The 26,246-nt window shown below is 34.3% G+C and overlaps 4 protein-coding genes, 1 long non-coding RNA gene and 1 other non-coding gene across 10 annotated transcripts; 3 read left to right on the forward strand and 3 right to left on the reverse strand.

Annotated features, from left to right (window-relative positions):
* Positions 1 to 1,272: 1,272 nt before the first annotated feature.
* LOC123212936 lies at positions 1,273 to 4,069 on the reverse strand. Of its 4 annotated transcripts, none has more exons than XM_044632187.1 (8): positions 3,608 to 4,068; positions 3,334 to 3,414; positions 3,176 to 3,235; positions 2,674 to 2,717; positions 2,055 to 2,097; positions 1,940 to 1,952; positions 1,700 to 1,801; positions 1,273 to 1,620 (listed from the first exon to the last, which is right to left on the reverse strand). In XM_044632187.1, the coding sequence occupies exons 1-7, from the start codon at positions 3,968 to 3,970 to the stop codon at positions 1,746 to 1,748; spliced, it is 660 nt and encodes a 219-aa protein (XP_044488122.1). In that variant the 5' UTR covers positions 3,971 to 4,068; the 3' UTR covers positions 1,273 to 1,620; positions 1,700 to 1,745. The 4 variants fall into 4 exon arrangements, 3 of the variants coding, with proteins under 3 accessions (XP_044488122.1, XP_044488120.1, XP_044488121.1); XM_044632185.1 differs by having other exon boundaries at positions 1,881 to 1,952; positions 3,608 to 4,061; XR_006501634.1 differs by having other exon boundaries at positions 1,574 to 1,620; positions 1,930 to 1,952; positions 3,608 to 4,069.
* A 1,364-nt stretch (positions 4,070 to 5,433) lies between these two features.
* TRNAA-AGC lies at positions 5,434 to 5,506 on the reverse strand. The gene has a single exon. It is a non-coding gene; the product is annotated as a tRNA-Ala (tRNA).
* Positions 5,507 to 8,667: 3,161 nt separating this feature from the next.
* LOC123214111 lies at positions 8,668 to 24,337 on the forward strand. 2 transcript variants are annotated; one of them, XM_044633843.1, is made up of 3 exons: positions 8,668 to 10,087; positions 19,226 to 19,243; positions 24,097 to 24,337. In XM_044633843.1, the coding sequence occupies exons 1-3, from the start codon at positions 9,106 to 9,108 to the stop codon at positions 24,324 to 24,326; spliced, it is 1,230 nt and encodes a 409-aa protein (XP_044489778.1). In that variant the 5' UTR covers positions 8,668 to 9,105; the 3' UTR covers positions 24,327 to 24,337. The 2 variants fall into 2 exon arrangements, with proteins under 2 accessions (XP_044489778.1, XP_044489776.1); XM_044633841.1 differs by lacking the exons at positions 19,226 to 19,243; positions 24,097 to 24,337 and having other exon boundaries at positions 8,682 to 10,501.
* Positions 12,435 to 14,058, forward strand: LOC123214112. The gene is made up of 2 exons (XM_044633844.1): positions 12,435 to 12,825; positions 13,091 to 14,058. Exons 1-2 carry the CDS (start codon positions 12,494 to 12,496, stop codon positions 13,938 to 13,940), a joined length of 1,182 nt encoding a protein of 393 aa, XP_044489779.1. The 5' UTR covers positions 12,435 to 12,493; the 3' UTR covers positions 13,941 to 14,058.
* On the reverse strand, positions 14,328 to 15,385 carry LOC123214116. Its single transcript, XR_006501814.1, has 4 exons — positions 15,154 to 15,385; positions 14,900 to 14,972; positions 14,654 to 14,699; positions 14,328 to 14,546 (listed from the first exon to the last, which is right to left on the reverse strand). It is a non-coding gene; the product is annotated as an uncharacterized LOC123214116 (long non-coding RNA).
* On the forward strand, positions 16,810 to 18,431 carry LOC123214115. The gene is made up of 2 exons (XM_044633849.1): positions 16,810 to 17,182; positions 17,450 to 18,431. Exons 1-2 carry the CDS (start codon positions 16,875 to 16,877, stop codon positions 18,297 to 18,299), a joined length of 1,158 nt encoding a protein of 385 aa, XP_044489784.1. The 5' UTR covers positions 16,810 to 16,874; the 3' UTR covers positions 18,300 to 18,431.
* Positions 24,338 to 26,246: the final 1,909 nt, after the last annotated feature.

A 26,246-nucleotide genomic window follows, 5' to 3' on the forward strand; every position in this document is an offset into this window, starting at 1 on the left:
AATATGATTTCCTTTCGGTCGGCCAAAGTTCAATTTTCGTGGGTTATTACAAATTTAAGTTGATTATAATTTTATTTTAAAAAAATAAATAAGTATATATTTTATATATGCTATTATATAATTAATTAATTTTAAATTAAAAATAAAATAATAATTAATTATTTAATGATATAGATAATTGTGTACATTAGATAAAACAATAATCACAGCATATATATATAGAAGTCGACCAATCTTAAAATTTTCCATTGGAGCGCTTCACTTTTATAAGAGCATTTTAGTTCCTTTTCTTGTCGTTATTATCTAATCATCTTCTTATTTTCTAAGTTTTGTATTTTGGAGTAAAATTATTGATTTATAAATCATAAATGATATCCTTGCAATTTAAAACTAATCATAATATTAATTTTAAAAAAACTCAAAAAATGTGACAGATCCTGAATAATTTAAGTAATGAAAAATGTACAAAATAATTCCAAAAAATTAGACAATAATTTCAGATATGGATGAAAGTTAATATTAGATTAAATAACAATCAGAGTAAATTTAATCTTGACTTACCTACCTACAACATTAGTCGGACAATCTAGCTCCATTAATGTTATTTCTTTACCAAAAAAGAAAAATATTTTACCCTTACTAAAGAGAATTGGAGGAGGTTAACAACAAATATGTGGGACTAAAAATTGTCCCTTTTTTTCCGTGTCTCTCTAAGCACGATTATTTTGGAGCCCAGAAAGGAAGAAGAATTTTCCAAACAACTAAAAACTGAGGCATTTTTTCCAAATAGATTTTTAATTTCTTTTTAATTTCTTCAACTCTATTTATTTATATACTCTAAAATCTCAAATTTTGAGCATACAATTTATCTATAACATATACTTCACTTTCGTTTTATCTTTTAGTTCTAAAATGATTTTCAATACATGATATGTTGAGCATAGAAGGGATATGTTCTGCTAAAAAACTGTCATACATACATTTTGTTTATTGGTAATAGGAATAAGAATCTTTAGCACCCAGTTTGATAAAATCTTGCAATTCTCATATTTGAGGTTTCTGTTAGAGAAACTAGTTTGATACTCGCTACTTGGTAAACAAGACCGCAAAGAGCATTAATAAGAATTTACATAAATTAATTTCTTTTCCTTTTTCCTGTTTTCTTCCTCCATTACTATGTGACCAAAATAAAGAACAAAATGTGAAAAAGCAGTAGCCATGAAGAAGAGTATTGTGGTAATTCTCTTTAGCATCCATGGTTTTGTTCATATGTCTTGATAAACCAGATTTCATTCAGCTTCAATGTGAGAATCATGAATTACACTTGCACATTTGACAGTTTGACCACTAGGAAAAGAAAATTCTTGAATACATATCAAATGTTCAAAATGATTATGGCTTAACTACCACCAGAATCCACTATAAAGAATGGGTTTTCAATTTACTCTTAACTTAGACTGTATTGTACAAATTACAAGAGACTGTCAATCTCGGATGCCATTATAAAGCCTTCTCTAGCCATCCTGGCAATCTGAGAGAAGGCCTCATCCCCAGTCTAGTAAGAAACACGGTGTACAATAGGTGGAGAAGGAACACAAAGAATCCGCTATTCAGTAAGACCTGGTGATCAGAAGATCAGTAAGCTATTTTACAAAGATAAAAGAAGCTAGAAATTAGGAGGGAATGTGTTGAAAGATACCAAAGTTCCAAATATGGCATATATCACGTTCATTGATGGAATTATATTAACACCCGTGGCAGAGAAAATAAATGTGAGAGAAGCATGGATGTTTATGGTGATCTACAGGCATATGAAACAACTACATGAGCCAATTCTTGATAGCAAATCAAGCAAAATCAAAGAGGAGAGAAATAATCACCAATGCAAGTATGTTTTCTCTTATTAAAAAGGAGGACGTCATAATATACCCCATCGCACCTGTTGAACGTGCCTGCATTTTTTAACCAATGCCACTGTGGTCAGAAATTTGGAAAAGAAGGGCTTTGGTTCCAACACAAGCAAGGAATTCAAGGAACAAGGGAGCAAACACTACAATGGTGCACAAGAAAATGGAAAGACCCCAATTTGTTCCCATCCTGAAAAGTTGCACCAAGAAAATTGAGCAGTTACTTCACAAGTTTGATAAATTTCAAAATGGTTGTTCTTCTTTTGATTCCTAGCTTGCAAATTAACAGGTAATCTCAATTGTAAGGGTGAGAAGCATGTCAGAGAGTAAAAACTCAGTTAAAAATATTTAACTGATGAAAAAACAGGTTAACTTAAATGGATGTTTTGGCCCTAATCACTTGACCAACTTTATTGATAACAGCGGAATTAGATGCTACCAGGTTACAATACATTAAACTTGTCAAGATATGAAAAATTAATATCAATTTAAGAAAACTAATGCAAGTTGAAGGATATGCAAATGTTTGACATCCCTAATAACAACAAAGAATAAGCTAAGGGTCCTTCAAAGTATTCAATCACAAAGATTTACCAAATCATTGGTAAGTGAGGAGAAAAAATGAAAATTTAGGTCAAACTCCAAAACTTCATCAAATTTCATCACAATGATTGCCTTTCCTTAAGATCCTAAGGGAGGATTAAAATATTTAAATAGGATAACTAAATTAAAAAATCATTAGATAGTCATAATTTACATCACATACCTCCAGAGTGAACCCATTGTAAAACCAAGCAAACCATGTGTAAGCTGCAGAAGAAAAAACCAATTATAATATCAGTCATTCTACCAAGTAAAATATGGAATTCTATTCATGAGATAAATTAAATTGCTTTAGAAAGGAACAGAGAGAGAATTCATTATCCTTGCAGCAATGGCAGACTAGAATTCCTCACCATTTCACACTTCTCTAAACTGACATCATAGTATTCCATAAATTTCAACATCATTTCACACTATTAAAATAAAATCCACATTAATAGTAGGAAATTCTTGAAATCAATTAGAGGAAGTAGGAAGTTCACCTGCATCTTACAACTATGCATTATATCTAAGTCATCACTGATTATAAAGAGGCCACGAATTTTCAAGAGCTCAAAATAACTCATATCTAATAAAACAGTTCCAACTAATTCATATAACCAAGTATGGGAACATAACAGTTTTAATACAGTGGAATAAGCTGTTAAAGATGATAGGCCACTCACCAGATAGGCTAAGGCTTTCACGGGACCAGACAAGACAAGCAGGAGCATGGCCGTCGCCACCTAAAGAAAAAAAATACAATCATGGAATAATTAAACATAACTTTCATGCAATAAATGAGAAAAATATATATGTGGATTGAAAATAGATGATTACAAACCATAGTTTTCCTCCCAGCTGCAACACCCCATCTCATGGAAGTGATTACTATCGGCAATGAGAAGAAACATCCAAAGTAATTCTGCGCAAAACAAAATCCTATATGAAACAATGGGGCTGTGTTTAAATATATAAATACATATGAAAGTAATTCTTTTTCCTCATTTCAACAAACACTTGCAAACAAACATTTGCAAAACATGTCATATCCAATTAAAAAACAAATATTGAATAAATTGAATACTTGAAAACTGAAACAAATAGCTGAAAAAAACCTCGATTGAGAGAGAATTGCTCAAGAAGTAAACAAGACCGGTAACCGCAGCGAACATAGAGCACTCCACCAATCTCAGGGTCTTTTGATAAACGACACCATCAGGGGCTAAGTCATCGAGCTCTGATAAAGTATTACTAACCATGATACCTTCTTTTTTTTCTTCATTTTTGAGAAAGGAAGCTTTGGGCGGTGAAATGCAAGCGAGCTTGAAGCTGGGTTTGAAGAGAGAAAGTGAATGAAAAAGAGTTGTCGAAGGAGAAGAGATCAATTGAAGTGGTAATTTAGGTTGATGAGAAGAGATAGTTTTGGGAAAATGAAAAAAGAAAGAGGACTGGGTATGGATTTTGAGGAGATTCATCATTCATGAACGTAGTTTTTTAGTCTTCCTTTCGCTGGGAAATGAATTGAAAGCGGGTGAGGAAAGCTGACGATGGGTTGAATTAGGTCCGAGTTCAGCTCTTTGACACTTTTCCTGTTGGGCCCAACTTCAAAAATACACTTAATGGGGCAACCCGGCAAAGCAAACGTTATTACGAGATCTGTGCCTAAATGCCTCCCTTTGTAGTGGCCAAATAACTATCTTCCATCCGAGGTTTGATAAAATAAAAATTCCCAATCTTTAAATTTGAAAAAATCATTTTTGTATCCATCTGTTAACTATAACTTTTGTTTAGATCTTGCAGGTTAAGATTGGTTGACTTTGAATTGTTTACATAAATTAAATTTTATATCTAGATTTAGTGCTAGATATATTAAGGTATAGGCTTTAGAATAGATAAATGTAATCTAATACTTAAACTAATAAAACACTTAATGTTGTGGGACAAATGTAAACATATAATGACATATATATAAGAAACAAAAAAATTAAAATAGAATCTCTTATAAAATTCTAATATGTGACCAATATTTCCAAGTTAGAATCTTATTATCCACATAACAATTTCTTGCAAAGCTTAACCCACATTCTCTGTTTCATGTCGCATTTCCTCAGCAACAACTTTAATTCTGTTGAAAAAACTTTTCCTCTTCTCCTTGGGCTGGTTGTGGTTGATAAGATGGTTAACATCCAAAGAGATTGCATGGATGAAGAAGGTGTTTTGTAGACATAGAAAGCGCCATCGGAGTTTGACAACATCAACCAGCAGAAGATTACTAGCTTAATGTAAGGCCACAAAAATGGTAGCCCAGCAAGCAATTAAGAAAGACAATGAAAAAGGAAATATGAGGATAATCAATCCAATTGCATTTTCAGCCGATCCTCAGCATTTTCAAGAATTGGCTACCAATGAGCAAATTGCAGAAGTTTATAATATCAAGTAATCTAACTCAAAAAGACAAGTCAATGCAGTCTACTTTAATGAGAAACATAGACATGTAGATATATAAAAGAACTGTAGCAAAATACCCATTTGAGTAGCTTCACAAAAGCACCTTCAAAGAGGGAAGTTAGAGAAAATAAAATCCAATGAGCAACCAACTTCCTAAATTCTGTGCTAGCTAGAATCAGTCTCAATTGCCCGCATAGAAGTGTGTCTGTTGAAACAACAACATCACCGTCATCATGCTTAAATGAATGTAAACAGAAAAACAAATTTGCAAAACTCTTCCAATGATACGGAGGATAAACCAAGGCAAAGAGAGTCCTACAGGAAGTAAACCACAGACAACAAGGAAGAAAACAAACATTCAATGTACCCACAGACAACTAGAAACAGAAACAAGTCCAACGGTCATTTCGGTTGGAACCGTAAATGACCCTAATACCGAGTCTACTCGCTTCACTATACCGGCACGTGCTAATCCAAAAATCTTTAAAAAAATTGGAGATGCGGGGTATCGATCCCTGTACCTCTCGCATGCTAAGCGAGCGCTCTACCATCTGAGCTACATCCCCGGTTGTTAATTAAAGTTTTGAATATTTTTTGTAAATGTTTCTGTAATTTAGGCCACTATATATATAATTAACATAGGGTAGAGCCCTGCCACCTCTAATATACTATAAAATTTCCTAAATGAATTAAATTGAGAGGTTTTGCTCTTAGTGATGCTATGGGTGTCATTTATTTCTTCCATTATAAACCAAACAATTTGTTGGGGTGTATGCATTAATATTTACCATTGTTATGTTTTTTTAATATTAACGTAAGCAACAGTTGTCAACTTGTGACTAAATGCCAAATCAACAATTAAAATATCATACATTTTTTTTTTATTTTACTGACATTAGGTCCTTAGATTCTATAATAATTACAAAAACATGTTGACTTATATAAGAAGAAAGGTAGGGTAGCTATAAAAATCAACACAACCAAAAACTAATCATTAATTGGATACAAAAGTTTTACACTTAGAAATATTGAAAATTTGAACACATTTAGAGCCATAACTTGCAACGCAGCTTATGAGTATGGAGGTAGCATTGTGATTGAAATGGGTCCCTAAACAAGTTTAACAACGAATATTGTACTTAATCATATGCATAAACGTAATTAGAATGCTAATCCAATTAGAAACTCATGCATAATCAATTAGAAAACAACGAAATAATTAATGAGGAAGAGAAGAAAAGAAAGAAACATAATGATTAAGAAAGAAACATATATAATTAGAGAATGTGTTGTCTAGCTAAGATAGGGTAAAACAAAACAATTGTTTTTGTGTGCCAATGATGCATGGGGATTGTCAAGTTTGCATGCGCTGGGCATGCGGACTCACCATTATAATCTTAACTCTATCTAGACTGGACGTGCTTCCATCCGCACCCACAACACTTTTACTTCTCTGCTACCAAACATTTTGTAACATTTTTCCTTGGAAACTATGTTAAGATGATCATGTAGAGGAAAGCAGATATAAAAAATAGTCAAAATTTGAAATTTCTCTTCTTTAATTGAGCAAAAACTTAATTTTGATATTCAATATTAATGGATTTTGACTAGGAAAGTTAAGAGAGGTAAGATAAGAGAATGTGCATTACATCTTTATTTTTTAAAGTATTTAATTAAATATTTAAATTATATAATTAAATAATTTTAAATTAAAAATAAAATAATATATAATCATACATCTAATTTTTAATATGCATAATTATTAACCTAATTTTAAAAAATTAAATACTTAAATACAATTAACTAAATAATTTTAAATTAATCACTAATGCATCTATTTGACTGTCCTAAATCTAATCATTGAGATTTAAAAAAAAAAAAAAGGTGAGAGAATTCATATAAAAGACGAGAGAAAAATTGGTAGTTGAGCACGACACGCTAGCTAAACACATAAACATATATATATATATATATGTGCCTTGACTGGATGTGACACTGACGCATGTAAACATCATCCTGCTTCTCTTATCACCATCATAGCCCATGTAATTTAATACATCACGACCGTCAAAACAGGAGGCCAAACAGTCATCTCCCCTAAGGTGGGTCCTCGTATTAGATTTGTCGGTGGGACACGTGCTTAATATCCACAAGAAAACGACATAATATTAGACGTGTCTCATTAAATCATGATGCAAGGTCAAGCGAAGTGGACAAGCTTCATATGCGTGTTTTGGTTACGCTACTCTCTGACACACCTTACTTTAACTCGAATATTTCTCCCAATTTCGTTAAAATATCTGTTTATTTAGTAATATATGTTGCGGGTAGGGATAACGAGAGGAAGGGATTTTAATCTCTGGTATTCCGTCTTCCGTTCGTTTTTGCCATACAGATAGATAAATTTTTTTTTTCTTTTTTCACGAAACACACACACACACACATATATATATATATATATATATATATATATATATATATATTAAATAATAAAATTAATTAAAATTAAAAATAATATATTATTTTAAATATCATATATTAATAATATAAATATACATAATAAAAAAATAATTTAAAAAATATAAATATTTTAAAACTATAATAATATATTAGTATTTAAACGAATATATCAATATTAATAAGTGAGAATAGGATATATGTATAGTTATCTCTGATTATTAAAATATTTTTTATCTTTATTCTTATTTTTTTCTCTATTTCTATTAAGAATTTAACGGAAAAGGTTGAATATCCTTAATTCATATTGAAATTACTATCTCTAATTGTAGGAGCTCCCACAAAGGCAACTTAAGTAAGAGACTAAATTTTCTCTAATTACATTTTAAGGCTAAATTATTTATTTATTTATATAATAATTGTAGTTTTAGTTTCTAAATCTAAGTTTATGTAGCTATTTAAACTAGGGCTGGATTCGAACCGAGTTGAGCTCGGGCTCGGTTTGGTTTATTTATGGCCGGCTCGAGTTCAACTCGGTTCGACTCGTTTTTCATATCAAAACAACATCGTTTTGTATATATGTATGAATCAAAACGACGTCGTTTTATATAAAAAATTTTAAAAAAAAATCTACCGAGTCAGCCCGAGCCAAGCAGAGCCTGACTCGTTTCGGGCTTGAACCGAGCCGAGTCGAGCTCGAGCTTGAGCTGGCTCGGCTCGAGTCCAGCCCTAATTTAGACTAATCCATTTTATTTAAAAAGGTAATCTAGTTCAAACAATTTTTTTCCTTAAAAGAAAAATTGTTTGAAGGGAACATTAATACATTAAACACCAAAATTATCAGAAATATTCTTTCCAACAATCAAAAAAAATTCTTTCATACCATAATAACTAATAAGTAAACATATGTATAATGAAGTGATATAGTGGAATGTTACAAAATTTGTTAAGGAACTTTTGTGAAGAGGAAGATTAGGGAAGAAAAAGGTGACCAATAATTCTGTAGAAGAAGTTTGGTATGGTATGCTATGATGTGATGAATGGATGGTATAAATTTCGATCTAAACTACCTGTTGTTTAGAGAATGATATATATCTAAACCCACTAGGAGACACAAGAGAATTGAAGTGATTTTGCGGAGAAAAGTCAAGACCAAGGACAGAAAGAGAAGAAAATCTTGCAAAAAGAGTGACAAAAACCAGTGACAGACTGATGGGATATAAACCAGATTATTTGAAGACATAAATATTGTAGCTTTAGTACTGGCAAGTGCATGCATCAGTATTTGCTACATTCCCTAGATTTGATGGATCGAGAGAGAGGGGTTTCTTTTTTTTTTGTTTTGTTTTGAAGTTCACTGCTTTACTCAATTTGATGTTGCATTCACTTCCCTACACAATTATACCTTCAGCAACAGCAGCTAGTGCTTTCTATATCACTGCTTTTTCTTCTTCCCCCACTGTTCATTTTTTCTTTTTAGGAAAGAAAACGTAAAGTTGACGCTTCTCTATGCCAGTCTATCTAGTCTCTAAAAATGTTATGGCATGGTGATACTTCCTTATTTCAAAATCTTTGCTTTATCTCTCCACCTCTCTCACTCAACTTCTCTTTTGATTCATCTTCACTCTTTGAACCGACATTCTTTATCTTTCTTTTTTATATTGCTTTAATTTGAATCAATTAACGAAAGAAGGGAAGCTAGGTAGCCATGAAAGACAGAGGAAAAGCTGTGGAAGTGTACAACAATGAGTTCTTTTCAGATTATAGTTGTTCATCGGATATTCCTTGCAAGAAACATCCGCAGGTGTCTTCTGTTGGTATATGTGCTTATTGTCTTAAAGATCGTTTAGTGAATTTGGTGTGCTCAGATTGTGGAGAGCAACGTCTCTCTTCATGCTCTTGCTCTGAGATCTCCTCCAACCGCAATTCTTGTAATGTTGAGGTAGGCAGTGTTGGCCGGGTCTCATTTCTCATTGAAAACGACAAGCAAAATGAAGTTTCATTGAATCAAAACTCTAAGCCCGGAAACAGTACGGGAGAGAAACCTGAAGAAGTTATCTTGCTCAAGAGAAGTAACAGTAGCTGTGTTGAGATCAAGAAAAAGAATGGCTTGTGGAGAATCGGAAGGCTGTTTAGGAAGAAAAGGGACAAAGATTGCGTAAAAAGTGTCGGTGGATGTGATGAGAAAAGTGATTTATGGGTTGTTGATTATATGGGTACTGTGTCAAGGTCCAGGTCTCTCTGTAGCTTCAGGGGCGGTGGGCTTTATGGGTCAGAAGACGGTGGTGACTTGATGAGTTATTCTGGAGCTAGGAGTTCAATTTCAGCTGCTAGGAGTTCTGGGGTCAACGCAGGTCTACTCTTTGATCCAGAGAGAAGAAGTGGGTTCAGTGAAGCTGAGCCAAGAAAAAGTGGGTTTGATAGTTCAAGGAGAGATAGTTCAAGGAGAGATAGTTCAGCAGTAGAATCAGATCAATTTTGCAGTGATTTTAAGGGTATGAGAAAGGGTAGTCTAATGGAGGTTGATAGTGGTGGTGTTAATGGTGCTAATAGGCGTGTGTTTTCACTTAAAGAGAGTTACTTTACTGGTGGGGAAGATTCAGGTTTCATTGATCTGAAATTTGATTTTCCATCAGAATCTAAAGGAGATCATCACCAATTCCCTGCTGTGAAAATGGGAATTCTGTCAGATTCAAACTCAGCTTTTGGCAGCATGAGAGGCGGTGATCAATTTTTGTCACATGAGCAAAGTGGAGGCCCCTGTGGTGGTGGGGATGCGGTGCTGTGTCATGGTGGGTCATGTAGAATCACAGTGAATGAAAGAGGGATAAAAAAGAGCAGGAAAAGTTTCAAAGGTTGGAGATGGATTTTCAAGCAACACCCAAATTGGATTAGTGGTAGGAAGAAAGATGAAGATCTTATGGTCAATCCATCATAAAATTACCACAAACATTATTTAGCTTAATTACACCAATCTTAATTAAATTCATGTCATCTGTGTCTTTCTCTCTGTTCTTGCTCAATTATGTAGATGTAGTTATGTTGATTAAGCAAATGTTCAACCCCAAAATTAAAGTAAAAAAATTACCTAACAGGTTTGTGTATGTGGTTTGTACTTTGCCTGGCTTTACCCACATTAAAGGCAGGCGCCTCTAGCTCTGCCAATTTTCTTTAACAATTATAAATGCCCGCGGAAAGCATAAGGTATAGGCTTAGAAGAAAGTGTATATATTCTTTGAATGGTAATTAAAAAACGTAAAAGTTGACAACAGAATCGCAGGATGTGCGGAGCTAGAAGAATCTCTTAAGCTGCTTTGGAAAAAATAAAGTGAAAAGAGTAAGCTAAAGTTGGCGCTTCACCAGAGCTTTAATTCGTGTGCTGGATATCATTTTCTAGCTGATAACTTGCGCAGATGATATGCTCGCTGAAATAAGTATTCAATAGAATTTGGAATTGGTCTTTCATGATTCTGCTTCCCATTAATAGAGAATAGCCAGTTTGGTTTGGATTTTAGTGTGTAAGACCTCAAATGTCTGGAGGCCGGCTAGAGGAAGATATATAGAGAGAGATTGTTGGAGGGAGAGCTCGGCTAATGAAAAGTAAATCTTAGAAAAAAATATTAATTTTTACATTTCAGAAATAAAATGAAATAAAATTTTAGGTTTTTTTAAAATATTATTAATTATTTGATAATTTCACTTTTCAAATTAATGGATTTGTATTAGTTTTGGGCAGGTCTAACAAAGAACACAGAGAACCCAAACAAAACAACCAAGATTTCAGAGGTAAGGCTACGACAATTGGTGTTGATGATTAGGAATGCAGATGAAGAGCAAAGTTGAAAGGCTTGAGCTTTTTAAATTTCGACGGTAATCTACCACTGGTCCCAATTATAACCACAGGAATTCATTCTGCAGATTTTTGGAATTATCGGAAGGCGAAAGGACTTATTTTCACCCAAAGTATGTTATCATCTCAAATTTTTTCTTTGTTAATTTTGAAAATCTTATTTACCCATTTATGGACGATTAAAATTAATGAAATCTTAACTTCTCAAAATTTTATTTTATTTTTTCCTCTAACCCCTAAAAACTAACAATTTTCTCTCAATGCTAAGTTTTAAAAAATAACATTTCCTTCTTCCCTTGGGGTTTAGTTTTCAATCTCTGATGTCATCGTTGACGACCAAGCTTCTATGACACATCATCATGCTTCAATGGTCTCTCTCCCCTCCTCTGAAATGTCGACCATAGCAGATCTGACTTGAAAAGACAAAGACGAAGAGCTTCGTCTCTTGACAAAGCTTTTCATCTTTCTAAAATAAATCTACGTCGATTAGCATTTCAGAGGAGGGAAAAGAGACCGTCGGAGAATGGTGATGCGTTGGGAAAGCTTTGTCGTTGATGATGACATTGGATTTGAAGTTGAAGATTGAAAACTAAACCCTAAGGGAAAAATGTGATTTTTTAAAACTTGACTTAGGGAAAAATGATTAGTTTTTAGGATTTTTATGAGAAACGAGATTAAATTTTAATTTATTTTTAATATTATAAATAAAATAATTATTTTATTTTTAAAATTATTAATTTTAATTATTTATAGATAGATAAATAAAACTTTTAAAATTAATGAGGGAATACTTAAAATAACAATATACTTTGGAGGGGAAATAGACCTTTGGCCTTACCGTAATGCAGACAGAAACTGAAAGATTGAGAGACCGGAGTTTCATGTTGACTTAGGATATAACTTAATATCAATGACGTCACGCTTTCAAGGATAGTTCCCATGTTTGAATTAATGGTGAACGGAAGAACATGGGTTGAAACGTGTAGCTAATACGACTCAGCAATCGTGTGGACGACTTCAATCCAGACGCCATGATTGACCATGGAATAAATCAACTTTTGATTACGTAATTCTCTAAATTAATAACAATCAACATCTTGACTACCATCACATTACTTGTCTGAGTTGTCTACGCCACTGAAATTAGCCATCGTGTTTTTTACTAGAAATACTAGGATTCAAAACACAAAACCAGAATTTCAATCTACAAAGCAGATAGATCAAAGAAATTTTCAGAAAAGAAAAGATGTACGTAACAAGACCTCTTTCCATGTACAAAAAGGATCCATCAGCTCTTTCATTGCCTCCTCCAGAAGGTCCAAATTCAGGTATTTTGGTCATCCTAGATGAAGAAGCCGAGCCTACTTGTTGTTTTGGCCTCTGCAAAAGCGATGAACTCAAGGAGCTTCCTTTCCCTCAAAACAAGAACCTCAAAACTCGCTATTCAACTACCTCGGGCACCGGAAACGGCAGCCACACCCATGTCCATTACCACCGTGTTGTCTTCATTCCTGTTCTTAATCTCCCTCTATCTTCCAATCGCTACTACGCTATTCAACCACGGGGCAGCCATAAAGGGTAAGTATAATAACATAAGCTGTACTTTTCTATCTCATAGCCTCCATGAATTGTGTTTCAAAAGAAAGCCAGGTTTAGTTTATCATTAAAACTATGTCCAATAATATGATTGAATGAATTGAAATTGAGGATTAAATATCACCCAATCATATAACGATATATATAAATATATTTTTACTCATGTATTAAAATTGGTTACCTGTAGAATAGCTCTTAGTTTATTTCCAAGGCTAATTAATGAATGCATATTCCAATTGGGTTTCAGGGAAGCATTCACAAACGCAAACGAGGAGGATTTGACAACCTGCTGTTTCTGCAACTTCGTTACCGACAGAAAGCCAGAACCTTTTCATCACGATAACATTTATCAGCAATTTGAGATTTGTTACCGAGACTGGGGAGGCTTTTATGCCAAATCAGTGTCTCCAGATGGGTATCCACCAGAGTTCTTGAGCAGAAAGGGATGGACAGTGGTGACAGAAACTCCCTCTAATTTTTACCTTACTGAAGCACTGGGCCTCGATACTAACCTCCGCACTTCCTTTCCAGATTTCACTTTCCCGTTATCACAAAAGACTTCTAACCCCGTGGTTGTGGGGAGATGGTACTGTCCTTTCATGTTCATCAAAGAGGGAACACCAAAACAACAAATAAGCAGTTCAATGTATTACAAGATGACACTTGAGCAAAGATGGGAACAGATATTTGCATGTGAAAATGATCATAACGAGGATAATGTTGCAGTTGTAGATGCAACTGTCCAAACGGTAGTGGTGTTCTTCGGTGGAGTTGAATGTATGCCTGATGAGAATAACGTGGCAGATGGGATGATGTGGTTTAGGGGTTTGAGCAATAACGAAGGAGAACTGGGTGTGGGGTTGAGTACGCTAATCACAGAGAGAATGAAGTGGGAGCAAGAAAGATTTGGGTGGGTTGGAGGAAATGGGAGGCAAATTGGTGTGAACAGAGTAGAGAAGTTTGGAGGAGTTGGTGAGTGGAGGAAATTTGGCTGTTATGTGTTGGTTGAGAGGTATGCATTGAAAAGAATGGATGGAAGGTTGGTGTTGACTTATGATTTCAAGCATATTAATAAGATCAGATGCAAATGGGAATGAGCATTTGGGCTAATCTTTTGTTATACCAAGTTGCAGTTTGTCCTGCCGTTATGTGTATAAAACAAGTTCTGTAGGGATGTGAAATTAGAATCCAGTTCAATAAAAAAAATTTTGTTTACTTCCTTGGACAAACAGTCATTGCCCCCATAATTCAATTGGCTTTTTCAAAATCATTTTAAAAAAGTCTAGTGTTATGAAAAATATAACCAATTTAGAGCTTCCCCAGCGACCATTTTTGTTAGTGTTTATTATAATAGAAATTCCTGAATTATGATGTTGAATTTGCAAAATTAAATATGACTTGAATGTTCTCCTCCGCCCAAGTTTAACAGTTTTTTTCCTTTTTAATCATTATAGAATTCAACTTTGATATAAAATACGAAGAAATTTGAAAATACTTCTCAAATTGCCAGATGTCCCAACAAATTACAGAATATGGAAACATCAATGGTGTTCTCAAAATTACCTACTGACACTTAATATCTAATCTAGAACAGCGTGTAGAGACCCAAAACAATGGATCCGGTCCAAGAATCTATTACCAAACACCAAATAAAAAATGATATGCCAAATTCAGGTTGTGTTGCATTGCTCTTATCTTGCCGGCTGAAAAAAAAATCAAACGCAGATCGGTAACAGATATAACTCTAAACTGAGTATAAATGTAACAGCAATATGAAAAGACATAGGACATGAACAGGGGAAGAGCATACCCAAATATAAGCATCAAGAAACTTTCAAGCTTCTTTCCTGGTTATCCTGTCATTTAACAAGGAAAAAACTTTTCAAATAATGGTCCAATACAAGGCAAGGAAACAATCTTCTAATCTAGACCTTAATAATGCTTATCAAGATACTGAACAATGAGCAAATACAATGATTTCCTAGGTTTGAAAAATTTAACCAATATAAATTCCAATAACTAGATCATCAAAATATGGTTACCGTAAAATTCTTACCTGAAGCAATATATTCCCAAAGCTGTTGTGATTTCATGAATAACAGATGTGGCAAAGTGGAGATAGAGGGCCACTAGGTCAAGCAAAAGAGAATCATCAGGCACAGATCACAATATATAAAAGCTATGTTACATTAAAAAAGTACTTTCCCTTGGACCATGAACAAGAAATATACTTTACATGAAACTGAAAAGAATCTCTTAAGCTGCTTTGGAAAAAAAAGTGAAAAGAGTAAGCTAAAGTTGGCGCTTCACCAGAGCTTTAATTTGTGTGCTGGATATCATTTTCTAGCTGATAGCGTGCGCAGATAATATGCTCGCTGAAATAAGTATTCAATAGAATTTGGAATTGGTTTTTCATGATTCTGCTTCCCATTAATAGAGAATAGCCAGTTTGGTTTGGATTTTAGTGTGTAAGACCTCAGATGTCTGGAGGTCGGCTAGAGGGAGATATATAGGGAGAGATTATTGGAGGGGGAGCTCGGATAATGAAAAGTAAATCTAAAAAAAAGATGTTAATTTTTATAGTTTAAAAGAAAAGAAAAGAAAATTTTATTTATTTTTAAATATATTATTGATTAGACGATAATTTCACTCTTCAAATTAATAGATTTGTATTAGTTTTTGGCAGCTCTAACAAAGAACACAGAGAACCCAAACAAAACAACCAAGATTTCAGAGGGGAGGCTACGGCAATTGGCGTTGATGATTAAGAATGCAGCATGAAGAGCAAAGTTGAAAGGCTTGAGCTTTTTAAATTTCGACGGTAATCTACCACTGGTCCCAATTATAACCACGAGAATTCATTCTGCAGATTTTTGGAATTATCGGAAGGTGAAAGGACTTTTTTCCACCGAAAGACATCTCAAATTTCTTTTTTTTTAACTTTAAAAATTTTATTTACGTACTTATGGGTAAATAAAATTAATGGAACCTTGACTTTTTAAAGTTTTAGCTTTTTTTTTCCCTCTAACTCTTAATAATTAACAATTTTTCTTTGAGGTCAAGTTAAAAAAATAATAATTCTTCTCTTTTTGGGGTTTAGTTTTCAATCTCTGATGTCAAATCCGACGTCATCGTCTGTGACAAAGCTTCTATGACACATCATTATGCTCCAGTGGTCTCTCTCCCCTTCTCTGAAATATCGATCATCACAGATCTGACCTGAAAAGATGAAGACGAAGAGCTTCGTCTCTTGACAAAGCTCTTCGTCTTTCCAAGATAAATTTACGTCGATTGACATTTCAGAAGAAGAAACAGACCCGTCGGAGTATAGTGATACGTTGAGAAAGTTTTGTCATCGACAATGACGTCGGATTTGAAACCGGAGATTGAAAACTAAACTCTAAGGAGGGAATGTGATTTTTTAAAACTTGATTTAAGGAAAAATGGTTAATTTTTAAGATTTTCAGAAGAAAACAAGATTAAATTTTAATTTATTTTTAATATTATAGATAAAATAATAATTTTATCTTTAAAACTGTTAATTTTAATTATCTATAGATAAATAAATCAAATTTTTAAAATTAATAAAAAAAAATTTGAGACAACAGCATACTTGAATGGGAAATAGCCCTTTGGCCTTATCGGAATGCAGACAGATACTGAAAAATTGAGAGACCGGAGTTTCATGTTAACTTAGGATATAACTTAATACCAATGACGTCACGCTTTCAAGAATAGTTGCCATGTTTGAATTAATGCTGAACAGAAGAACATGGGTACGACTCAGCAATCACGGAGACGAGTCAATCCAGACTCCATGATTGACCATGTAATAAATCAACTTTTGATTACGTAAATCTTTAAATTAATAATAATCAACATCTTGACTACCATCACGTTACTCGTCTGAGTTGCCTACGCCATTGAAATTAGCCATCGTGTTTTTACTATAAATACTAGGATTCAAAACACAAAACCAGAATTTCAATCTACAAAGCGGATAGATCAAAGAAATTTTCAGAAAAGAAAAGATGTACGTAACAAGACCTCTTTCCATGTACAAAAAGGATCCATCAGCTCTTTCACTGCCTCCTCCGGAAGGTCCAAATTCAGGTATTTTGGTCATCCTAGATGAAGAAGCCGAGCCTACTTGTTGTTTTGGCCTCTGCAAAAGCGGTGAACTCAAGGAGCTTCCTTTCCCCCAAAACAAGAACCTCAAAACTTGCTATCCAACCTCAGACGGCGCCGATTACCAACGCGTCGTCTTCATTCCTGTTCTTAATCTCCCTCTATCTTCCAATCGCTACTACGCTATTCAACCACGGGGCAGCCATAAAGGGTAAGTATAATAACATAAGCTGTACTTTTCTATCTCATGGCCTCCATAAATTGTGTTTCAAAAGAAAGCCAGGTTTAGTTTATCATTAAAAATATGTCTAATAATGTGATTGAATGATTTCAAATTTTGGGTTAAATATCACTTAATTATATAATAATATATATAAATATATTCTCGTTCATGTATTCAAAAAATGGTTACCTGAAGTATGGCCCTTAGTTTATTTCCAAGACTAATCAATGAATGCATATTCCAATTGGGTTTCAGGGAAGCATTCAGAAACGCAAACGAGGAGGATTTGACAACCTGCTGTTTCTGCAACTTCGTTCGCGACAGAAAGCCAGAACCTTTCTATCACGATAACATTTATCAGCAATTTGAGATTTGTCACGGAGACTGGGGAGGCTTTTATGCCAAATCAGTGGCTCCAGATGGGTATCCACCAGAGTTCTTGAGCAGAAAGGGATGGACAGTGGTGACAGAAACTCCCTCTAATTTTTACCTTACTGAAGCGCTAGGCCTTGATACTAACCTCCGCACTTCCTTTCCAGATTTCACTTTCCCATTATCACAAAAGACTTCTAACCCCGTGGTTGTGGGGAGATGGTACTGTCCTTTCATGTTCATCAAAGAGGGAACACCAAAACAACAAATAAGCAGTTCAATGTATTACAAGGTGACACTTGAGCAAAGATGGGAACAAATATTTGCATGTGAAAATGACCATAACAAGGATAATGTTGCAGTTGTAGATGCAGCTGTCCAAACGGTAGTGGTGTTCTTCGGTGGAGTTGAATGTATGCCTGATGAGAATAACGTGGTAGATGGGATGATGTGGTTCAGGGGTTTGAGCAATAACGAAGAAGAACTGGGTGTGGGGTTGAGTACACTAATCACAGAGAGAATGAAGTGGGAGCAAGAAAGATTTGGGTGGGTTGAAGGAAATGGGAGGCAAATTGGTGTGAACAGAGTAGAGAAGTTTGGAGGAGTTGGTGAGTGGAGGAAATTTGGCTGTTATGTGTTGGTTGAGAGGTACGCATTGAAAAGAATGGATGGAAGGTTGGTGTTGACTTATGATTTCAAGCATATTAATAAGATCAGATGCAAATGGGAATGAGCATTTGGGCTATTCTTTTGTTATACTAAGTTACAGTTTGTCCCGCCGTTATGTGTATAAAACAAGTTCTGTAGCGATGTGAAATTAGAATCCAGTTCAATAAAAAAAATTGTATTTACTTCCTTGGACAAACAGTCATTGCCCCCATAATTCAATTGGCTTTTTCAAAATCATTTTTAAAAAGTCTAGTGTTATGAAAAAGATAATCAATTTAGAGCTTCCCCAGCGACCATTTTTGTTAGTGTTTATTATAATAGAAATTCCTGAATTATGATGTTGAATTTGCAAAATTAAATATGACTTGAATGATCTCCTCCGCCCAAGTTTAACAGTTTTTTCCTTTTTAATCATTATAGAATTCAACTTTGATATAAAATACGAAGAAATTTGAAAATACTTCTCAAATCGCCAGATGTCCCAACAAATTACAGAATATGGAAACATCAATGGTGTTCTCAAAATTACCTACTGACACTTAATATATAATCTAGAACAGCGTGTAGGGACCCAAAACAGTGGATCCGATCCAAGAATCTATTACCAAACACCAAATAAAAATTTAGAAAATTTCGGGAAGATGCTATTTGCTGTATGAAACACAGATTTACAGGATACTGTCAACATGCTCCTGCATAATAATACAATAACACTATTTATCTGTAAATACACAGTACCCAAGCAAAACGCAGAACTCATCAACTAATGGAACTCTGCAACATTAAACAAAAGGTGTCCATAAATGAAAAGGAATCCCAACAGTCAAGAGTAACTACAGTGACATGATCAGTAGATACACTAAGTAAACCAAACTTCAACAAACCCATCATTTAGTCTCGCGGTAAGTGCATTTGCAATTGCAAAGGGAAGATACAATAGTGACTGCACAAGAAACACATAAAACTTATAAATCCCATTTCCAATAACAGATTCAAACTCAGCTTTTGGCGAAGAAAGTAGGAACTGAAATATAAAAAAACATAGACTGAATTCACACTGATTCTATTGCAAAAGACAGAATTTATACAAGTACAGAGGCCTATAATTTAGTAGAAAATTATGACAACCAGCTAACTAATCTTAGCCTAAAATACAGCAGAAAATTATGACAATCAGCTAACTAATCTTAGCCTAAAAAATAGAAGCGTAACTATAGCCTAAATTCTATAAATTTACAACAAAAGTATATCATATAAGGTAACAATACAAATAATATCTTCAAGATCAATACAAACAATATCTTCAAGATCCCCCCTCAAGTTGGAGTATAAAGATCCCGAATGCCTAACTTATGGAGAAGAAAATGAAAACGATCTCGTCCCAATGCTTTAGCTAAGATATCTGCCAGTTGAAATTGAGTTGAAACATATTGTGTAGCAATGGTGCCAGATTGCTAGTGCTCACGAATGAAATGACAATCAATCTCAATGTGTTTAGTGCGCTCATGGAAGACAAGATTGGCAGCAATGTGTAAAGCCAATTGATTGTCACAGTACAAAAACATGGGTTGAGATTATGACAAAGTAAGATAACAAGTAAACCTCGTAACCATATCAGCTCACTAGTGGTAGAAGCCATAGATCGATATTCTGATTTGGCAGAAGAGCGAGAAACTGTGGATTGCTTCTTGGATTTCCAAGAGATAGGGGTAACACCAAGAAAAATGTAGTAACTGGTAATAGATCGTCGTGTCATGGGACAACTGACCCAATCAGCATCATAATAAACTTTGATCTGAAAATCACTGTGGGAAGGAAAAAACAAACCCTAGCCAGGAGAACTCTTCAAATAACGAAGAACATGATAAGCAGCATCAAGATGTGGATGACAAGGTTTTTGCATGAATTGACTAAGAAGTTATACTACATAAGTGATATCAGGTCGAGTAATTGTAAGATAAATGAGACGCCCAATCAAACGCTGGTATTGTTGTGGGTCCTTTAATGGTTCACCACAATCTGAAAATAGATGATGATGTTGTGGGATGGGAAAAACAACTGGTTTACTACTAGACATCCTAGTTTCTTTCAAGTTATCATATCTGTATTTGCGTTGGCAAAGAGATATCCCTTGAGGAGAACGAGCAAGTTCTAAGCCAAGAAAATACTTAAGAGTACCAAGATCCTTTATAGAGAAACATGTATTAAGATAACTCTTGAGCCTTTGGATCTGCAAAATATCATTCCCAACAAGGACTATGTCATCCACATAAACAAGGAGAGCAAGGAAGAAAGTACCTTGAGTCAAAGTAAAAAGTGAATGATCATGGTAAGATTGTACACAACCAAATTTTCACAATGATAAAGAGAAATTTTCAAACCATTGTCGAGGAGCTTGCTTTAGACCATACAAAAATTTATGAAGTCGACAAACACGAGTATCACTTGGTGAGAGATAACCTGGGGGAAGAGACATATAAACCTCTTTATGTAAATCACCATGTAAAAAGACATTATTCACATCTAATTAATGTAATTCCCAATTTTTGGCAGTGATAACAACTAACAAACACCTAACAGTAGTTAATTTTACAACAGGTGCAAAGGTTTCGGTATAATTCAAACCTTCAATTTGTGTATATCCTTGGGCTACCAAATGCGCTTTGTAAAGCTCAATAGAACCATCTGCCTGAAATTTTATTTTGCATACCCAACGAGAACCAGTTGGTTTCTTTCCTAAAGGTAATGGCACCAAGCTCCAAGTATGATTTTTCTCTAGCGCAAAAATTTCTTGTTTCATAGCCTCACACCATTTCGGGTCCTTAACAGCCTGGGAGAAAAATTTAGGCTCATGAACAATGGAAATATTAGCAAGAAAAGCTTGATGAGATGAAATAAAGCAAGAATAAGACAAATGACATGACATAGGGTAAGAAGTACTTGAAGAAACTACATTGGATGTAAGTTATGGTGGCTTATCGACTCCAGGAAGCTGATATACATAGTTATCAAAATAAGAGGGAAAACGACGAGTCCTTTGAGGTCGTGATGGATTAAGAAGAGAGTTTTGCATGAGACTTGGCTATTCAGTAAAGATCTGTGTGGGTGAGTCTTGAGATGGAGCAATAACCTTATGGTTAGAATTAATATTATCTTGAATTGAAGAGTTTTGACAAGGAGACACATTATCTAACGTCTCAAAAGAATCAAGAATTAGTAAAGGTACAACAACATTTCGTTCTTTTGGAAGGTTGTGAGAATGAAAAGGGAATTGATTTTCATAAAAAATAATATCCCGTGATGTAAAAATTTTGTGTGACTCCATGTCAAAAACTCTATGTCCCTTTTGACCTATAGGATAACCAATAAAAATATAGGACTTAGAACGAGATGCAAATTTATCCTTTGATCGATTTTTATCATGCACATAACATAAACAACCAAAGACATGTAAACGAGAATATGATAGAGGCTTTGAAAATAACATCTCATAAGGACTCTTGCCATTCAATTTAGGTGTAGGAGTATAATTTATCAAATAAGTTGCAGTCAAAACACATTCACCCCAAAATTTGATTAGTAGATTTGATTGGAATCGAAGAGCACGAGCAACCTCTAATAAGTGACGATGCTTGCGTTCTACTATTCCATTTTGTTGTGGGGTATCAACACAAGATGTTTGATGAGAAATACCATGAAGAGAAAAGAAATTTGACATAGAACTAGAGGTAAATTCTAGATCATTATCACTCCTAACTTGTTTAATACCACAACTAAATTGAGTACTCACCATAGCATGAAATTGAATAAAGTGTTTTTGTGCCTCTGACTTATTTTTGAGAAGATAAAGCAAAGTGCATCTTGTGCAATCATCCATGATAGTAAGAAAATAATGAGCACTAGAAAGAGATGGGGTTTTATAAGGTCCCCAAATATCACAATGAACCATATCGAATAGAAAATCAGATTTATTATTGCTTAAAGAAAAACCATTTCGAGTTTGTTTAGCTCGATGACACACATCGCAACATTTGTTTAAATTTTTGAAAGATAAACTAGATAATTCAGGAATTAATGATAATCGATCAAAGGAAAGATGACCTAAGCGTTCATGCCATAAGGTAGATGAGATAGAATGAGATGCAGCGACAACAAATGGTAATTGAAGCCCACGGAAGTAGTATAAGCCATCACGTAACTCACCCATTCCAATCAGTTTCTTCGATCTGAGGTCCTGCAAAACACAAAATGATGAAAAAATGTAACTGAACATTGAAGAGTTTTTGTCAATCTACTGATTGAAAGAAGATTGCATTTGAAAGAAGGGACATAGAGAACATGATTTAGAGTCATATTTAACAATCTAATTTGACCAATAGAGTGCACAAGAAGAGTTGTCCCATTTGGTAATCTAACAGGTAAAAAGTTAGAAGCAATTTTCTCATTAAACAGAGAGGGTGCATTACATATAAAATGTTCAGAAGCACCATTATCTAGGATCCATTCTGAAATATCATGAGATTGGGTGACCTTACCAACAAAATTTGCTACATTCTAACTAGTAGAAGGCAATAAGGACATGAGTTGATCATATTGTTCCGGAGTGAGAATAAACCCTTTACCCATAGACTGACTTGGACCTGAAATGGCATTATTGGATGAAACATATTCTATCTTCCCTTTTGAAAACTTCCTTTTGCTTTGCCAACCTGGAGGAAATCCAACCAGCTTAAAACACTTTTCTTTAGTATGCCCAGGTTTATTGCAGTATGCACATTTTAATTTATTGGCCCATCCTTGGTGATTCCCTTTTGGCTGCTCTCTAGTAAACTCTATCAGATTACTAGATTGTTTAACAATAAAGGTTGCTGCCTATGTTGGCTGATCACAACCAATTGAAGCAATTGCTTGTTGCTTCTCTTCTTTGGTTACAAAGGCATAAACCTTGTTAATTGAAGGAAAATGTTCCATGTTTAATATTTGAGATCGAATGATTCCGTATTGATCATTTAGTCCCATGAGAAATTGATGAACTTTTTCTTTTTCCCGTTTTGCCAAAATTTCTTTTCCAACATCATAAGTACATGAAGGAATAGTAGAATAGACTGTTAAGTCATCCCAAAGACCTTTTAATTTGGTGTAGAATGCTGCCACAATAAGATCCTTTTGTTGTGCAAGACAAATCTCTCTCTTTAACTCATGAATACGTGGAACATTTCCTTGTGAGAAGTGTTCCTGCAAATCTCTCCACATCTCACAAGTTGTATCTACATATGCAACACTATCATGTAATTCTAGAATCAAGGCATTGAAGATCCACGAAATTACCATTGAGTTACAATTTTCCCAAGCCTGATCCTCTTGGACATTCTTATCTGGTTTGGGTAATGAGCCATCGATGAAACACAACTTGCTTTTGGCTCGAAGAGCGTTTATCATAGCACGCCTCCATATTGGATAATTCTAACCTTTGAGAAGACAAAAAACAAGAATTGTGCCTGGATTATCAGATGAATTCAGAAAATAAGGGGAAGCTGGATCATGTTCAGACATCGATTTAGATCTTGAAAGTCTGGATGTATTTGAAGGAGTTTCTTCACTCATGATGATTGAAGATTTTAGGATTCAAAGGATCAATGCTCTGATACCATGAAGAAAATAGGAACTGAAATATAAAAAAACATAGACTGAATTCACACTAATTTTAGCAGAAAATTATGACAATTAGCTAACTAATCTTAGCCTAAAATACAGAAGCGTAACTATAGCCTAAATTCTAGAAATTTACAACAAAAGTACATCATATAAGGTAACAATACAAATAATATCTTCAAGATCAATACAAACAATATCTTCAAGAGGCAGCATGAGAGGCGGTGATCAATTTTTGTCACATGAGCAAAGTGGAGGCTCCTGTGGTGGTGGGGATGCGGTGCTGTGTCATGGTGGGTCATGTAGAATCACAGTGAATAAAAGAGGGATAAAAAAGAGCAGGAAAAGTTTCAAAGGTTGGAGATGGATTTTCAAGCAACACCCAAATTGGATTAGTGGTAGGGAGAAAGATGAAGATCTTATATTCAATCCATCATAAAATTACCACAAACATTATGTAGCTTAATTACACCATTCTTAATTAAATTCATGTCATCTGTGTCTTCCTCTCTGTTCTTGCTCAATTATGTAGATGTAGTTATGTTGATTAAGCAAATGTTCAACCCCAAAATTAAAGTAAAAAAAATTACCTAACAGGTTTGTGTAAGTGGTTTGTAGTTTGCCTGGCTTTACCCACATTAAAGGCAGGCGTCTCTAGCTTTGCCAATTTTCTTTAACAATTATAAATGCCCGCAGAAAGCATAAGGTATAGGCTTAGAAGAAAGTGTATATATTCTTTGAATGGTAATTAAAAAACGCAAAAGTTGACAACAGAATCGCAGGATGTGGGGAGCTAGAAGAATCTCCTAAGCTGCTTTGAAAAAAATAAAGTGAAAAGAGTAAGCTAAAGTTGGCGCTTCACCAGAGCTTTAATTTGTGTGCTGGATATCATTTGCTAGCTGATAACGTGCGCAGATAATATGCTCGCTGAAATAAGTATTCAATAGAATTTGGAATTGGTTTTCCATGACCCTGCTTCCCGTTAATAGAGAATAGCCAGTTTGGTTTGGATTTTAGTGTGTAGGACCTCAAGATGTCTGGAGGTCGGCTAGAGGGAGATATATATAGAGAGAGATTATTAGAGTGGGAGCGCGGATAATGAAAGTAAATCTTAGAAAAAGATGTTAATTTTTATAGTTTAAAAAAAATAAAATAATTTTTTTTTAAAATAATATTAATTAAATGATAATTTCACTCTTCGAATTAATAAATTTATATTAGTTTTTGGCAGCTCTAAAAAAGAGCACAGAGAACCCAAACAAAACAACCAAGATTTCAGAGGTGAGGCTATGGCAATTGGCGTTGATGATTAAGAATGCAGCATGAAGAGCAAAGTTGAAAGGCTTGAGCTTTTTAAATTTCGACGGTAATCTACCACTGGTCCCAATTATAACCACGAGAATTCATTCTGCAGATTTTTGGAATTATCGGAAGGTGAAAGGACTTATTTCCACCCAAAGTTTATCTCAAATTTTTCTTTGTTGACTTTGAAAATCTTATTTACGTACTTATGAGCGTTTAAAATTAATGGAACTTTGACTTCTTAAAGTTTTATCTTTTTTTTTTCTCTAACTCTTAATAATTAACCATTTTTCTTCGAGGTCAAGTTTTAAAAAATAATAATTCTTCTCTCCTCGAGGTTTAATTTTCAATCTCTGATGTTAAATCAGACGTCATCGCCTGTGACAAAGCTTCTATGACACATTATCATGCTCCAATGGTCTCTCTCCGCTTCTCTGGAATATCGATCGTCACAGATCTGGCCTGAAAAGATGAAGACGAAGAGTTTCGTCTCTTGACAAAGCTCTTCGTCTTTCCAAGATAAGTCTGCGTCGATTGGCATTTCGGAGGAGAGAAGAGAGAGCATCGAAACATGGTGATACGTTGAGAAAGTTTTGTCATCGATGATGACGTCGGTTTGGAGCTGGAGATTGAAACTAAACCCTAAGGGGGAAATATGATTTTTTAAAATTTGGGTTAAGGAAAAATGGTAAGTTTTAAAGATTTTGGGGAGAAAATGAGATTAAATTTTAATTTATTTTTAATATTATAGATAAAATAATTATTTTATCTTTAAAATTGTTAATTTTAATTACCTATAGATAAATCAAATTTTTAAAATTAACCTGAGAAAATTTAAGATAACAATATACTTGGATGGGAAATAGTCCTTTGGCCTTATCGGAATGCAGACAGAAACTGAAAAATTGAGAGACCGGAGTTTCATGTTAACTTAGGATATAACTTAATACCAATGACGTCACGCTTTCAAGAATAGTTGCCATGTTTGAATTAATGGTGAACAGAAGAACATGGGTTCGAATGTGTAGCTAATACGACTCAGCAATCATGTCGACGA

This window comes from Mangifera indica, chromosome 4 (assembly GCF_011075055.1).
Source record: "Mangifera indica cultivar Alphonso chromosome 4, CATAS_Mindica_2.1, whole genome shotgun sequence".
Classification (NCBI taxonomy): Eukaryota; Viridiplantae; Streptophyta; class Magnoliopsida; order Sapindales; family Anacardiaceae; genus Mangifera; species Mangifera indica.

What these genes read in the sequence shown, in the direction of transcription:
- LOC123212936 (XM_044632185.1), bottom strand. Translation starts at nt 3,970, where the DNA reads ATGATGAATCTCCTCAAAATCCATACCCAGTCCTCTTTCTTTTTTCAT. An exon ending in GCAATTCTCTCTCAATCGAG is followed by an intron (nt 3,415 to 3,607) that starts GTTTTTTTCAGC and finishes TGTTTTGCGCAG; the next exon opens with AATTACTTTGGATGTTTCTT. An exon ending in GAGAAAACATACTTGCATTG is followed by an intron (nt 1,802 to 1,880) that starts GTGATTATTTCT and finishes ATATGCCTGTAG; the next exon opens with ATCACCATAAACATCCATGC.
- LOC123214115 (XM_044633849.1), top strand. Translation starts at nt 16,875, where the DNA reads ATGTACGTAACAAGACCTCTTTCCATGTACAAAAAGGATCCATCAGCT. An exon ending in CCACGGGGCAGCCATAAAGG is followed by an intron (nt 17,183 to 17,449) that starts GTAAGTATAATA and finishes ATTGGGTTTCAG; the next exon opens with GGAAGCATTCAGAAACGCAA.
- LOC123214112 (XM_044633844.1), top strand. Translation starts at nt 12,494, where the DNA reads ATGTACGTAACAAGACCTCTTTCCATGTACAAAAAGGATCCATCAGCT. An exon ending in CCACGGGGCAGCCATAAAGG is followed by an intron (nt 12,826 to 13,090) that starts GTAAGTATAATA and finishes ATTGGGTTTCAG; the next exon opens with GGAAGCATTCACAAACGCAA.
- LOC123214111 (XM_044633843.1), top strand. Translation starts at nt 9,106, where the DNA reads ATGAAAGACAGAGGAAAAGCTGTGGAAGTGTACAACAATGAGTTCTTT.